The following is a 17,335-nucleotide window of genomic DNA, read 5'->3' as shown; positions in this document are numbered from 1 at the left end:
AAACGAGAATTACTTACAAAGATTCAACAACAACACGATATTATACAAAATAATGACTAACATTAGGATAATTGTCAAATAAAAAACGACAACCTTGCTGAAAACGGCGCAATGTGACCAACACAGCGATAATAAAATTCGGTTTAAACTAATTTTTGCAGCTTTAATCCAAATAAAATATCTGTTACAATCATTTGCTCTATAAAGTCAAATGAAGAGCTGCTTGGTATCTTAAATTATACAGCAAATTTAAATATTTTTGCCAAAATTTAATTTAGCGATGCGATTACAAAATAACTCAAATTTTATTTTATTTTTCAATTTTTATAAACTTTATTTGAAAAAATTGTTTCTTTTTTAAAGTGTACCAATTTTCAACTATCCAGAGAATTTATCATTCTCTCCACATTTTCTGGGAAAATATCTTTAAGTAGCGTAGGAACATTCTCCTCTTCTATTTTAGTTAACAAATCTATTTTAGTTAGATCAGTATACACTAAAACATATTTGCATTTACTTTCAACTAAAATGAAAGATTAAATATATCTTTATTATCTTAGTCTCTGAGAATAACGTCATTTGAAATAGCACTATCCTTTCTATGTAAATACAGAGACCACCAACTGCAAAATATGAAATGGTTCATTTTCTGAATATAAAATGTCGGTATATTAATCTTAAAGAACTATACTATATCGAATACCTTAAAAATATATTCAAAATTAAAATGGCTGGTCTATTTTTACCCTGTTTCGTATAATATAACGGCAAATTCCCAGCAGGGTGATTGGTTATTTAGGGGACAAAGGAGCGTGGCTGTTTAATAAGATAACAACTTGGGAGTCTGTTAAATTAGTTGTAAACAAGAAATTTCGCCAAACTATATACACAATATACACCATCGAACGCTAAAGCTACGTTAATGAATATTTTATCTGATTTACATGTTGGCGAAGAGCGGATTTCAATATTTCATCAATGAATTTGTTGGCAGCGTTACTATTGTGCTGCTGTGAATTTATCAGTATTAATTACTATAACTTATTTAAAACATGAAATATATAGAAATATTCAACTGCACTATCATGGAAATAGTTATTTTTTTATACAAGACGATAATGCAATTTTATCGTCGTGTATAAAACAATATTTTTTCCATAGCGAGTTACGTTTTAAAAAATATTCAGAAATTATTATTTTAAGGAATTTGTTACGAGTAGAAAAAATATTGTGCTGGGTTGGCGTTGGTTTCTATGTAATTTGACAAATAAATAAAGCTGTCTCTTTAGTTGTCAGTTTTGAATCAATATTTTTTAATTCTCTTTCGTGTCGATTGCTGATTGAATTGGAGCCAGAAATGGCTCAAAACGAAATAGGTAAATTACCAACAGATATTCAGGCTGAGGCGACAAACGCCATATCCAAACTTCTTCCATTTAAATCCCGAATAACTTATGAAAAGGAATACAAAAATTTTCAAAAATGGAAGCATCAAAATATTATATTTTTTAACTAAAAATTTTTTAAAAATCCAAAATTTTTTTCAAAAAATTCGCAAAAAACTCATAGGTTTGTTTCTGGGGTCGGAATATACCACTCTTAAAAATATTTGCACCTATTTAAGATTCACCCTGTAAAATCAAATTACTTTCAAGACGATATTTTAAAATTTTCATCTGGTTAAAATCCGACCATAAACATACAAATTTTCCTCCTGAATTTTTCTCCAAGTTCCTCGCCTCCCCTAAATCTACCTTTTTCCTATATTTTCCTCGGGGACAAAGGAAAACGATTAGCATTTTCCATTTTCCGCACACGACCCTTCTATATTCGGTCCGGGATTGAAACATTAGTTATAGTCCGGCGAGCCCGACGTACAGTTTCGGAAAAGGGACATTGTCCCCTGGACAGTGGACGACGCCGCTTTTTCCACGGCTAGCGGCCTGAAAAGTTGGCCCTGAGGGACGAGAAAGTCCAGGAGAGTGTATTGGTCCCGAGCTTAGATCATCCAGAACGTAGATACGGTTTTCTAGGTCGATATGTTGTGACCGACATGATCACTCATGTGGGTCATGTGGTGGCCGAAGGAAATATATATTATATTTCAGAAATCTGCCTAAATCTTAGCCCGATTCTGTCGTGTTAAGCCATGCACATCCAAAATTTCAAACACACGTGCTTTGATTAAGGTCTGTAAGCATTTGCCATAAAATAGTGAGCAATTTGTTACAAAACCATATAAATTATATATCACTGTAATCAGAAAACTTCAATCCATTTTCGTATTGTAACGGAATTTTAAATTATGTCTTTATTTTCGAGAAAATTTAGTCCAAACATAAGGAATATTTTGTTGGTGTTTGACCATCATAGTCTTAAAAATAAAGAAGTTCTCTTAAAATTTGCTACAATACCGATATAGTATAATCCTTTATCTTTAATTTCCTTCTTCATTTGTGTAAAAATAAATACATACATAAAACGTTAAATGCCGAACGCTTATTTCGCTACTTTTTCAGGCTACTGAAATGGACTCTTTAGTCTTTTTATTCAATGATTGTACATAATTTAGCATTTATTTATTATCTGCAATGATCATTTTTGATTGGTGGGTCATTTCCATCGACGTAATAAGTATTGACGAACAACGATCCATCGTTGGACGCGTCAAAAAACCTTTTCGGGCCAGGCTACGCCCATTTAATAAGGAAAATAAGCGGGCACCGCTAACAGGAGTTTGGGTTTTCTTTTTTATTGGGCAACCGCGTATGTAACCTGTTATTAAATTATAATAGTGGAGGATGGGATAATATGGCAGAAGGTAGATAAGAAGCCAGACTGTCGAATATACTTCGATTTGTTGGCTGTATTCACAAAATATTCCTTAAGTTTGGACTAAATTTCCTCGAAAAAAACACATAATTTAAAATTCCGTTACAATAAGGAAATAGATTGAAGTTTTGTAATTACAGTGATATATAATATATACTCTGTTTTTTTTTTCTCAGGTAAGATTTCGACAGACGATGACAGAAGAAATGCAGATGACGTCCCATACCAATCTATTTATTTTACTAAAAAAAGTTTCTAATAATTTTTAAGTTATCTATGGATGGGTTTAAATATAAATCCGTCATACGTCGTCATTTTGTTGTTTTTAACTAGTTTTATTGGTTTATTTAAAAAATGACAGATCGTATTTCAATTTTATTGGTTTGACGGAACGATGAACGACAAACGGACGCCGATGCGTATGAACTCGCCTTTAGATTTTTGTAATTTTTGACGCTTGTCAAAGTCTTGCAAAATTATAGGTTATAATTTTGTGTCAACTTTTGTTAAATACCCTGCGTTTTGGAAGATGATGCATTTTGATTCGTATTATTACGTGTGTTTTGTGTCTTTTGAAGTCAAGTGGAGGAAAAATCGAGTGATAATTAACTGTAGACCCAGAGCACAGTTTATGGTTAATACTCGCTGCCCAGGCAGAAAGTCTTATACACCGATGAAGTTGCCATCGATAAAGTTTGTATACCATCTCGTCGTAGATAAGTGCATCTCGTATATGGTAGAAGGATCAAACTATACACATACTAAAAACTGGAGTAGCTGTAAAATATCGACATCACACGATAGGTAAATAATGGATTTTAGTACTGCAGAAAAATAATGTCAACAGGTACTGGTTTAAAAAAATTAAGACTAAAGTTAATCAACCTTTAAGGTATAAAATTTGGTAGGTGTTATTATTAATAAAATAGTTTGTTTTATTTACCTATGTTGTTTTATTTATTCCTGTGGAATATTACAAATTTGTATTTGCACATAAGTTATATTGATAAATATAATCATAAATGCGGGTAGTTTCATAAAGCTTGAAAGTAAAAAATAGTTCTTTTTATATTTTTTTTGGTATGTAGTGTCTTGTTCTTGTTTGTTTTGTATTAACACATACCGTTTTCATTAAATAAAATAACTCGATTACATTTTTTCAGTTTTATACAGTTTTTTTCACATTTTGAAGTAATCACTTGTCATCTTGTCAATCAAATTTTAAATATTTCCTGCTATGCGTTCCAGTTGTACCAACTTATTTCTTTGTAAAATAAAATAAACTACTTTGAAATTAAAATGACAGACACATCTATCACTGTTAAGGATCTTCTCGTTGGACAGACTATATATGGTATTGTAACACCATGTAATTCAATTTTGTTTTAATTATGATGTCGCCTTCCTTATACAAAAAAAACCTTTCAGTTTACTTCATCAAACAAAATACAATTTATATTTTAAAATACACTTCCTTATTTCTTCCATCCCACCTGCCACGACATTTTAATTTATACCTATCCCACCATTCCCCAGGAATCCCTCACTCTTTTACCCCATTTCCCATTCCTTTGGCTTGTTTATTGTCTACCGGTTATTTTACTTTTTTTCCCGGGCTCTGCCCCTTTTTTTCCTGTTCATATTCATGCCAGGCCGTCTCTCCCGTTTGCGGCGGTTTCCTTCCCTATTTAGTCCCCCTTACGTTGTTTCTCCAAGATAAAATTCCCCGATATTTATGGAGGGTTTTACTCCATCCACGCACGCAGATATACCTCGGGGAGTGCTAGAAGGAGACCACCTCTCCAGAAAAAAGGATTTGGGCCTCTGAGGTCCCCTTTTTGTATTATGGAGAATTATTTTGTTCTAGTATTTCTTTTTTAATGTTATATACAGGGGCTGGGTCTTTTAAATAAATGTAAAGCGAATCGTCAACTAGACTTGACCAACAAAGAAATGAAAAGAGATGAAGAATATCTTAACCATTTAATATTCTCTGATGGCAAACAATATTGATAGTTATTTCTTGCCACATATTAATGTAGTAAATTCGCCATCCGTTCAGGAGTTTCTCACAAATCGAGCCCATGACATTTTTGTCGGTTTTGCCTTCTTTGCCGTTGGTATTTGTCCTTCCAAACACAGTGCGAACGAATAAATAATACTTAGAGATATTTTGATATAGAAAGATTATATGGAACAATTTATATTTATAAAAACTACATATAAACATAATATAATATACTTACCCTTAAATAAAAACACTAGTCACCCACGCTCTGAGACTTTCTCCTAACTACGTTTTCAATCGTATACTTAATGCTTAATAGAATTATTGAAATAATGACCAAATTTTTTTTTTTTCTCAAGAAGAGGCACTAAATTTGGTACTCCTAATCATGGTATTACCCTTCTATATACATTTTCAACAGACGCAAAAAACTAAAAAATTAAACCTAAATAAAAAAAAAAACACGAAAATCGGAAATAGGTGGGTTGCACCAACGCCATCCCTCATAATGACAGGTTCCAGCGTTGCCAAACCGCCAATTAACGGGCGGTTTTAATCGGGACCCTGGCCGATAGATGGACGATTACGGACGTCTCTCCGTGATTGGTTGCAAGGTAATTGTCGTCAGGTGCCTCGAACCGATAGCCAAGAAGAAGAAGAAATAAAAGAAGGAGAAGAAGAGGAATTGGAGATTGTAAGAAATAAGTAACGGAGGGCCCAAATTAACATTTTGATGGATCGCAGTTCGGTTGCCGATTTAATTTGGGATTTGCCGATGAGATCGGTAGTTATATATGTCTTCTGTGGTTGTAGGGGAATAAAAATAAAAATTAACCCATATCGGCTTCGATATAATCAAGTCTCTTCATTTTCTTTTATCTTTTTTATGTTTTTAATTTATTTTTTTAGAGATATACTCGTGTTAACGAGTAATCCATACTAATCAGGCAGAAATCTAAGTTGTCAAAAGATGCGTACTGATCAGTTATAACTCATCATAAGGTCATTAGTTTATTAGAAAATATTTAAAATAATGTTAAATAAAAAAATATATTTTAAAATGTTTTCTTAACTTTTTAGCAGGTGCGTGAAGTATTTTACTCTCTTATTTGATGGGTGGATCTTTCGGTCAGTGAAACAATCCACTCAAGGGGTAAAATAACTAAAAATTAGTAGGCAGAGACCCACCCGAGGGGTTAGAAGCCTCCCTGGGCGTGGTTTTCGAAGAACTGAAGCGTGGTAAAGTTTGGGGTTTTTGTTGTGGCATAAAACAGGTGCATCAAAGGTAAAAACCGTTTAAAAGAATTAATATATTATATGTAATTATAAAAAATATTCTATTTCAACAGAACCTATCTAAAATCAGTTGATCTGTACAGGGTGTCCAAAATTCGAGAACTACTGAAAAACACTGAAAAGTTCACTTCGGACTTGATTCCGACTTCAAACACACCGTAAGCTAAACGTAGTACGCTATAACGGACCATGGGCCGTTGCGAGGGGTGGTGGGACGGACGGCTCATTTCGTTCTGGAAGACTAGCAGCGACGTTGCCAATAGTTCTAGACGTTTCAGCACATTAAACAGTAAACATGTCCTTTAATAGTAACGCATATATCCTCTGGTTAATAACATACTATTACGCATGCTTCTTTAAAAATAAACTATTAATTTAATTAAGAAATTGAGATTTATTGATATCCGGTGAAGGTTTTAAAGTCACCTTTTCTGCAAATCAAACTAAGTAGATAGGCGCAAATTTGATATGTGGCAATGTCGCCTTCTCTATCTCAGTTGGTTTTTACAGTACGTAGTCAACCTCCGAATGTTTGATCGGGTTAAAATCATAATGTGCTATCTGTTCTTTCTAAATCTATGGACACGACACACAGTGCTTCGTCCCATGGACAAAAATCGAAAAAAAAGTTAAAATTTACTAATATCTGAATATGTAATTTTATACTTATAGCAATGCTCAACCATCCTGTATATTATATTTCATAAACAGCGTTTTTTGTTAGCAAATATTTTCATTAAAAATAAATTTTCCGATCATTATCTTATATCAGTGAAAGAAATAACATTCATGGTAGTTCTGTATATGGAGTTAAACGGCACGTACTTAATTGAAAGCCACTATGGATATTGTTAAACATGGTATGTACTTTAAATTTATTTCTAAACAAGTTCGTGATTGTTTAGTTTTTATTTATTTATTAAGATGATTCTTAAATGGGTATAAACATTTTACGTTTACAAACTTCAAAAAGGCATTAAAAAAACATGTCAAAGCATATCGTATTTATTGAATATTTTTGTTGTCATATTCATACACTTTTAATTTTTGTATAGTTTACCTGCGTCTGCTTGCGACGAACTTTATTTTATAATACTTTTCAGATGGAGTAAAATTGATAAGCAATGCCGATCTGGTTAATACTTGGCTTGATCATAAGGACAAGAACTCAAAATTATTTGTATTTCAAAAAATGTGTTCTTTATTAGATAGTATCCATCTTTCAATTTATTATAAAACCTCATATCCAAGAGAACGAAAAAATAATATATGGATATGGTCTATTAAAGAGGTAACTATTAACACCCAAACCCCTCATACCAACAAAACGAACAGTAACAACGCGAAAAAGTAACATATTAGAAAATTATGTACAAAAATATCTTATATGTGAAGATATTTCATCTACCTGTGATTTGGATACTATAAATTTGGAAGATTCTGTCAGCAGTGATTCTTCTGAATCAGAGTAGTTACGATCTATGCATTTTGTTGTCCCTAAAGTAAATTTATAGTATCTTAAGTTTTTTTTAAATAAATATAATTAATGTCTCTTTTTCATTAAAGAAAAAACCACATGTTTATCTTATATTAGGTTTATATTGTAAGAATCATGTTCTAATGTTATTCCAATTCTTTTTTATCACAGGGATTTATTTAATACTTACACCGTTTTCATACTATAAATTATTATTTTCTTAGATGGAACACAGCTCCAACATTTTTATTATTTATAAGATTTTTTTTCATAAACGTGGGACTAAGAACATCATCATTTTATACAATGAGAGTACTCATTATTTGTGTCAAATAAACCTAGTTTGGATAAATTGCATTTTCGTCCTCTAGAGCCATATGTTCGAAGCACTGTGCGACAGTACAGCGTAATAGACTTTTAAAAGTTTGAAAATTCTGAATACTAAACTACTAAATAACTGTTCCACACTTGCCAGAATAAATTTAATATGGCTGGGTACACCCACCGCGTGATGCCATCAGATATTTGAATTTTGTAGGTGATCGCGGGCAACAGTATAGGAAAAGATACGAAGAGGTAGAAAGAGAGAGAGAGAGAAAGAAGGATATCAAAAAACAGGGACCACCTTCTAGTGGCAGCAGAAAGATAAATGTCGAGCCCCCTGCTGAGGTAAAGCTGTAAATTTCGTATAGTTTACACGCGGTATTGGTGCGGTTCTATGGAAACAATATGGCCGTAAACAGACGTAAAAATAGAAAAAAATCTAACATAAAAAGTTAAACGTATTGAAGTTACCCTTTACCAGTATACAGGGTGTCTTTACCAGTATACATTTTTTGACACGCTGTATATAAAGCAAAATTTTCAGCTGTTTTCAGTAGTGAACCTGGCCCAGCAGTTTACTCATTATTTCATTATTTGACATAAAACTATTTATAACTTTTGTCATAATCGCTTTGTACACGATACACTTTTTCTTTTCCGCTCACTGTATTAAACTAACTTGCGTTACACCCAATCAACCATTGTTTTAACTTACTTTACGAACTTTTGCGAAAGAATGAGGTCTTTTTCTCGATAAATAACAGTAAATAACTTTTTTCTACAAACGTCAAAAAATGACTAGGTTCGCGAATTGATAGCAACGTGCGAAGTGACACTTTTTTTTATTTTTCTACGTTACCATGACACGGTGCGCGAAGTAATGCGCGAAATGCCTATTTCGCACACTGCATGTAAATTATATGGGATTTTCGAATTTTGATTTTTGGAAAATGAAGAACTAAATCATAGCTAATTATTTATTTCGAAATATTCAAGAATAAAGAAATAACACATATCAAACTTAACGCTAATGCATATTCTAGTTATTATTTACAATATTAACATTAATAGTGCAACCAGAAGCAATATTTAATCCCAAACTAGATAGTTCTGATTTTGCTTGAGATATGAGGGTTTTGGAACTTGAGACACTATCCAATTTTAAAGTAGAGGTACTTGACACTAAAATTTGTCGAAGATTTTCATCTTCCTTGGCACTTCAAACTAAATATATCACCCCGTGCATTAGCAAAGAGTATGGTTAAAATCATCCGGAAACAATGCCCAGTAGTAGGCCTCATAATCTGGCAGCTTCAAGTGTTTTGCTATCATGCCAGGCATCTTACTAATAGAATTTATGCCGACCACTTGGTTAACACATCTTTTATTTTGATATTTTAGAAACAATCTGCGACTGGTAGCATTTCTTGGACGAAGAGCTGCGTATTTTCGGTAAATCTCAATATAATTCAAATTTGACACTGTAAAGACTTTGTCTATGTTTGTTTTTGTATCGGGTACTTTAACAATCAAAATTGAATCTTTATATTCTATGTTATCGACCGTCATTTTTGTAAGTTCCTCACGGCGGCAAGCACTAGAAATACCAAGTATAAAAACGACCTAAAAGGAAATCGATGACGATGTTCAGTAATAAAAAGAAACATACATTCCAAGCTCACGTTTTTTTTTCGAAGCAATAATATAATAATAATAATTTTTAGGGATATCCCGATTTTAATATTTGTAGAAAAAATGTTGTTTGCAAGTCGTGCGCAAACTACTTTGGTGATCTCGACAAATTAATCAACTATCGATCACCAAAGTAGCACTTCGCACAGTGGATACAAATATAACTATTTTTTGATAATTTTATCTGTAGAATCATCTACGGAAATTAGATGCACTATTTCTTTGACACCCTGTGCACAAATTAAAGAACGGAACATCAAAAATCATATTTTCGGGCTGTTTTAAATACAAAAAGGCCTGTCAAATGTGCTCCCATAAACGTCAAAACGAACAAGAGCGCCCGAAAAACGCAATCGACAAGAAGCCTCCTCGGCTCTCTGTACGATGTTCCGAAATTAAGATGATGAATATTTATGAACTAATTGTTTTTTGGTCTAATTTGCCGGTTGAACGGGTCTGGCCGGAGCCCTGTCGCTTCGATGAAGTGCCAGAGTGAAGAGGGGCACCACCAGAGATATTAAAACTGATAGAGAGAGAACATTCATACCTTACAAAAAAAGTTAATATACTGGTTTTTCTTTAATTCTAAGAAAAAAAATTGATATTAATGTATGTCCTAAACATCTTAACTTTTTGGATACAGGGTGGTAAAAGTTTCTATTTTTTTTTTTCAAAATAGTATCTTTGATGTTATACAGGGTTGTTCACCACATACGACACGGAGTATTGTAGCTAAACGATTAGATTTTTGCAAATTATAAGTTTTGGGTTTGTTAAAGGACTATTAGAGCTACAATTTAAAAATATTTTTACAAGATACAGAGTGTCCCAAATAAGTAAAACATATATAAAAGGTAAATTTCATTAAGGTTTACCGCATTTTAGTCTTACCGTTTTTGAAATATTTAGGTTTTTGTCAAAATACAGTAATAATTTTAATGGTTTATTTCTCTAGGCGTATTTAAGTTCTTAAAACCAAATATTGTACTGAAGTATTTCTATTTACTAAATTTTGTGATGCAATAATAAAAATTATACTACGTACCTTATTCAGAGTTTCTTAAATTTTATTTTAAATAATTACTAGCTTTAAACGGCAATAACTTGTTTAATTTAAATGAAACACCATGTATATTTTATGAGAATCACATGCACAGTTTAATTGTCTATCAAATTGTTTTATACCTTTTTTTACCTATCTCTTCAAGTTTTCGTAGAAAATGCATTTTCTTATAATTTAGACCTCATTTATCAATATACCCATGGAATATTGACATTTTGGAATATTTTTAAAAATGTAACAAATTTTTTAAAGAGTACGAACACTAATATTGTCGATATAAACTGCCCGTCAAAACTAAGAAAACGCTAAAAAGGTGGAGCGGACACTTTATTTACCTATGAAACGTAACTCCTGGCTCTTTCTTATATCTGTTGCTTTTACACTTGAAAGCTGAACAACTAATCACCATTGTAATAAAGTTTATACAAAGTTCACTACACACAAACTATTAAAAATCGCTAAAATTGTCGGTGGTGGCCAGATGATGACTCATTGTTTGCCATCAAAAGAATGGCGTCTAAGGTCACACATTCTGCTGCAGCCCGTATATGGGCGTTACATGTTCTTATATTCTTTAGTCATTGGTTCTATATAGTATAGTCTTTTTTTGGGTGTTGTAATGTTACGTCACGATGTTCGTGTACTTACGGCAGTCCTAACTTCTTGTAGAATTTATTGATTCCAGGATTAGCCAATGGACAGTAAGCTACAACAACCACTCCGTTCTTCTGAGCAAACTCTACCAATTCCCTTTGTTGCAAAAACACGTGGATTTCCACCTGCAAACAGGCAGGTTTAATTCTGGAATTTTTCACTATCCTGTCTATTTGTTTGATGTTGAAATTCGATACGCCAATGGTTCTTGTTCTTCCAGCATCGACCTGCTCCTCAAGTTTCTAGAAAAATAAAAAAGTTAAAGAATAATAAGAGCTCTAGAGTACGGTTTCTTTTAAAATCACTATGAAACTATGATCCCTTCCCCGACACAAACGGTACATTGTGAGACAGGAAATTGTAGAGAGAAACAAGCCCTATAACATAGGATACAACATTTTAATGAACAGTACTTTCCACAAAATCAATAAAATGAAAAATATACGAAACAATATACATGTACTGATTTCTTTCGAAAATCGACAACTATGAAACTATGATCCCTTCCCCGACACTAACGGGACATTGTGAGACAGGAAATTGTAGAGACAAACAAGCCCTATAACATAGGATACAACATTTTAATGAACAGTGCTTTCCACAAAATCAATAAAATGAAAAATATACGAAACAATATACATGTACTGATTTCTTTCAAAAATCGACAACTATGAAACTATGATCCCTTCCCCGACACAAACGGTACATTGTGGGACAGGAAATTGTAGAGAGAAACAAGCCCTATAAGATAGGATACAGCATTTTAATGAACAGTGCTTTCCATAAAATCAATGAAATGAAAAATATACGAAATAATATACATGTACTGATTTCTTTCAAAAATCGACAACTATGAAACTATGATCCCTTCCCCGACACAAACGGTACATTGTGAGGCAGGAAATTGTAGAGACAAACAAGCCCTATAACATAATATACAACATTTTAATGAACAGTGCTTTCCTTCTTCTTCTTATCACGCCCTCTCCTGCCGAAGGTTGACGATCAAATGGCAATTGTGGCTCTGGAAACTGCAGCCCGGAAGATTTCCGCAGACGAGCGTTCAAACCATCTCCTCAAATCTTTTAGCCATGAGTTCTGGCGTCTTCCTACTGATCTTTTCCTTGCACTTTACCCTCTATTATGAGGCGCAGTATTTCGTATCTACCACCCCCTCATCACATGACCCAGGTATTGCATTTTTCTTTCCTTGATGGTGTTCAGTATCTCTTTTTTGTTTCTTCTGCTTGCGCTGGAGTACTTCATTTCGAAGACTTCTATTCTCTTCTAGGTTCCAATGAATCCAGTGTCCAGCTTCTCACATCCATAGAGTAACACAGAAGACGTAGCATCTGGCCATTCGAGTTCTGAGATCCGCACTGAGGTCTCCGTACTGAGTGCTTTCCATAAAATCAATAAAATTAAAAATATACGAAATAATATACATGTACTGATTTCTTTCGAAAATCGACAACTATGAAACTATGATCCCTTCCCCGACACAAACGGTACATTGTGAGGCAGGAAATTGTAGAGACAAACAAGCCCTATAACATAAGATACAACATTTTAATGAACAGTGCTTTCCTTCTTCTTCTTATCACGCCCTCTCCTGCCGAAGGTTGACGATCCAAATGGCAATTGTGGCTCTGGAAACTGCAGCCCGGAAGATTTCCGCAGACGAGCGTTCAAACCATCTCCTCAAATCTTTTAGCCATGAGTTCTGGCGTCTTCCTACTGATCTTTTCCCTTGCACTTTACCCTCTATTATGAGGCGCAGTATTTCGTATCTACCACCCCTCATCACATGACCCAGGTATTGCATTTTTCTTTCCTTGATGGTGTTCAGTATCTCTTTTTGTTTCTGCTTGCGCTGGAGTACTTCATTTCGAAGACTTCTATTCTCTTCTAGGTCTGTGAATCCAGTGTCCAGCTTCTCACATCCATAGAGTAACACAGAGAAGACGTAGCATCTGGCCATTCGAGTTCTGAGATCCGCACTGAGGTCTCCGTACTGAGTGCTTTCCATAAAATCAATAAAATGAAAAATATACGAAATAATATACATGTACTGATTTCTTTCGAAAATCGACAACTATGAAACTATGATCCCTTCCCCGACACTAACGGGACATTGTGAGACAGGGAAATTGTAGAGAGAAACAAGCCCTATAATATAGGATACAACATTTTAATGAACAGTGCTTTCCATAAAATCAATAAAATGAAAAAATATACGAAAATAATATACATGTACTGATTTCTTTCAAAAAATCGACAACTATGAAACTATGATCCCTTCCCCGACACAAACGGAACATTGTGAGACAGGAAATTGTTGTAATTGGAATTGTGAGAGTTGTCATGGAATTGTGAGACAGGAAACTGTTGTAATGAACAGTGCTTTCCATAAAATCAATAAAGTGAGAAATATACGATACGAATCACAGGTGGTAGCTTTGCTGTAAAAAATATCAAGTTGCTTAATTTATTCATTTATTTTCTTTTACTTTACAATTCATTTATTAAATGAATTGTGTTCGAACATTGTTCTTTTTAGAAACTCTTTTAGTGCGGAATGTTCAAAACAGCTTAATTGCCATTGCAAAAAATTTATCGCAACCATATTAGAATATTTTAAACGGGAAAGCGGTAGTAAAGGACATTTATGTTCCTTAAGTGCTGTTAAGGAGCTGAGTTTTGTTGCTGTTAATAATAACTGTTTATATATTTATAAATATGTCATTTTTATTTCCTAAAATATTTTGACTAAAAGAAAGTCAAAGCAAACTTGTTTATATAATTTTAGAGCACGAACATTAAATAAAAAAGACGAGGACACAAAGAAGGATCAAAAAAGTTTTAGTCAAAAAGCGTTTTTAATACTGTTTTTTTCATGTAATGCTTCAATGCTATGAAACGGGCTAACGCTATGCATATATACTTTCTTCAAAAAAGATACTCACTTTCCAGACAGCTATGTGATCTGTGTCGTCAACTTCGAACGGTACTTTTGAGTATGCTTCTCTAGGTTTGGTACATATTGGAAAATGGATCAGGTACAAATCTACATAATCCAGCTGCAACCTCTCCAAAGATTCTTTTATGAATGGTTCAACTCTGCAATAAATATTAAATATAAAATTAATTTTACTTTTTATTTCTTTTAGAAAATTTTAGTGAGATTCTTCAAAACTCCATTGTACTCCAGAACATATTATTAAAACTACTTATTTCGTAGCAAAATAAAACACTAAATCACCACAATACACCAAAACACTTTTACTTTTACACTAGACGCGCGTTTTGCTAACCATGTTACCATCATCAGCAGATTGATGATTAAACTGATCATTAACAAAATTAATAATATTACATTGCATGAAGGTGAAATTTGGTCTTCGTTGTTTCCAAATGCTCCAATTCCACATACCTTAGGCTACTTGAAGGAATTACTGAACGCAAATGGTCTCGACAATAAAACTGTGATTGAATATATTGAGCTTACATCGTTATATATGAAACAAAATTGTTTTCAATTTAATAACAACTTTTTTGAACAGCGGGAAGGTACAGCAATGGGTAATCCATTGTCTCCATTTTTTGGCTTATTTATTCATGAGCAGGTTTGAAGTGGAGGCTAAGAATCAGTTTGGGTATTTTCCAAGAGTATGGTTTAGGTATGTGGATGATATTTTTGCTGTTTTTGACACACATTCAGACACTGTAGATAATTTTATTTCTAAGTTAAATAATCGTTTTCCTTCCATTAAATTTACACATGAAATTGAGAACAACGACAGATTACCATTACTAGATGTATTAGTTATTAGAAATAGTAATAATTGCCTGGAATTTGATATCTATAGGAAAAATACCACTACACGCAGATATATTCTTAATGAATCATATCATAGTGAACATAAAATGGCTAGTTTCAATTTCTTAGTTCATAAATTACTTAGTTTTCCACTTACCAACGAAAGATATGAAATAGAGAGAGATTCCATTAGGAATACAGCGGAGTGTAATGGATATTCTCCTTCACTAGTTGATAAAATAATTAGAAAACGTAGGTATAGGTCAATGATTTCTGAAAATTCGACTCTTCAAGCGGAGAAAGATACGTCAAAATATTTTTCAATACCGTTTGATAGAGAGTTATCCCGTGGTCTAAAAAGAATTTTTAAGAATGTCAATTATAAACTTGTGTATAGTGCTAATAATAAATTACAACAATTATTAGGTAATCCAAAGGATAAAACACCTCCACTGGAAATGTCGGGTATTTATGAAATTTCTTGTAAAGATTGTAATCAAAAATATGTTGGGCAAACTAGAAGACTAATATTAGCTTAATCATCTGCTGATGATGCTAACATGGTTAGCGAAACGCGCGTCCAGTGTAAAAGTAAAAGTGTTTTGGTGTATTGTAGTGATTTAGTGTTTTATTTTGCTGTGTAACACCAAAAATTCCTACCTCCAACTGTAATACTTATTTCATATAAAGAAAACGTTATAAAGTTTACTCACCTATCTTCATGTATAGCTTGCATAGGTAGTTTTGTTGTTATAAATAGTTCTTCTCTCTTGAGTTTTCCTGAAGATATCCATTGTTGAAGCACTTTCCCTATGATATGCTCGTTGTTGTATATGTAAGCTGTGTCTATATGTCTGTATCCGGTTTCTAGAGCTGCGTTCAAAGCTTTTTCAAGTTCCTCTTCATTGTTGGACTATTAAAATAATTAATTTTTGTTATACCTTTCAGAAACCGTCTAAATAATTAAATTAGTAATGTCCTATTATTCATAATCTCAACTTAAAATATGAAATTATCTATTTTTTTTTGCTAAAATCTCCAATTTACAAGTCATCTTTTCTTATTTTCGAAACGTCATTCTCATTAGCGCGTTATTTGTACAAGTAATTTTAAATAGTCATCGAAATTTAATAGTTTTTTTAACAGAAAATAATTTTATTTGAACAAAAATATACAATCTAAAAAAATATTTGAAAAATAAAAATGTAAACTTAGCCTAATTAACACAAAATTACGAACTTTTAAGGGTACATCTCCCCTACTAGTCTGTAGAAGCAAAAAAAAAACAAAGAAAGAAAGAAAAACTATTCAAAATTGTATAAATTAGGTAAATATCTTTATTTTATTAACATTTTATGTTTAAAACAAATTATAGTGATAAGAACTATTCAAATATCACACAAGATTTCATACTAGTCTAATAGGCAAACAATTTAAAATAATAACAGACGAATTATGTACCAAACGAATCATTTTATGTCAAGGACTCACCTGCCAGGTACCATAACCGACGACAGGAAACTCATATTTTCCTAATAACAAAGCATTGGGTACCACCATTATCACCGGTACTATCTGATACTATAACTGTTTAAAGCGATTAAGTAGACTTCAGCAACAACTGCTAAACGAATTGAATTTATATGTTTGACTGACAATACAAAATGATGTATCTTATCTGCCCTACGTACGTTTGAAGTGACTGAGATATGAGCATGCGTTTTGAACTGTTAGTACTGAGTTTGTCTAATGAAAATAGGAGCGCTATTACGAGAACCTGTATAAAGATTTACAGATTTTTATCTAATGATGTAATGTTTACTATAAGATATATAAATTAAACTTTGAGTTATGTAATATACATTATAAATATATAATGTCAAATTGGCACATGCATGCCTTGTTCTTTTTAGAACTTTTTTTTTTAAATTTACGATTTTCAATAACTTATTTTGCGAAAAAACCTCATAGACGTGGTCCTGGGGTCGAAATATACCACCCTTAAATATTTTTGCATATATTTCAGACTCACTCTGTATATCCAATCTTTTTAGATAATTATTGAGCATATGTAGGTTAATTCAGAGCACTTTTTAAAAATATAGAGAGTTCTACAGGGTGTCCCCAAAAAAAGTTACATATCAAAGTTGTGTTTTTTGTAATTTGGAA

The 17,335-nt window shown here is 32.7% G+C and overlaps 2 protein-coding genes across 2 annotated transcripts in view; both read right to left on the bottom strand.

The window, feature by feature from the left end:
• Positions 1-17,335, bottom strand: part of LOC115885433 (aldose reductase-like) — a 67,408-nt gene that overhangs the window by 40,831 nt on the left and 9,242 nt on the right. The gene's annotated exons all lie outside the window — the stretch shown is intronic.
• LOC115885439 (aldose reductase-like) lies at positions 11,313-16,915 on the bottom strand. The gene is made up of 4 exons (XM_030904356.1): positions 16,658-16,915; positions 15,880-16,079; positions 14,313-14,466; positions 11,313-11,588 (listed from the first exon to the last, which is right to left on the bottom strand). The coding sequence occupies exons 1-4, from the start codon at positions 16,724-16,726 to the stop codon at positions 11,337-11,339; spliced, it is 675 nt and encodes a 224-aa protein (XP_030760216.1). The 5' UTR covers positions 16,727-16,915; the 3' UTR covers positions 11,313-11,336.

Source organism: Sitophilus oryzae, unplaced genomic scaffold, assembly GCF_002938485.1.
Source record: "Sitophilus oryzae breed Bouriz unplaced genomic scaffold, Soryzae_2.0 scaffold_381_pilon_pilon, whole genome shotgun sequence".
NCBI lineage: Eukaryota > Metazoa > Arthropoda > Insecta > Coleoptera > Curculionidae > Sitophilus > Sitophilus oryzae.
This window is presented reverse-complemented; position numbering and strand designations above follow the sequence as displayed.

Coding starts and splice junctions, on each gene's coding strand:
- LOC115885439 (XM_030904356.1), bottom strand. CDS start 16,726: ATGGTGGTACCCAATGCTTTGTTATTAGGAAAATATGAGTTTCCTGTC. Junction 16,080..16,657: donor TCGGTTATGGTACCTGGCAG/GTGAGTCCTTGA, acceptor TTATTTTAATAG/TCCAACAATGAAGAGGAACT. Junction 11,589..14,312: donor ATCACATAGCTGTCTGGAAA/GTGAGTATCTTT, acceptor TTATTTTTCTAG/AAACTTGAGGAGCAGGTCGA.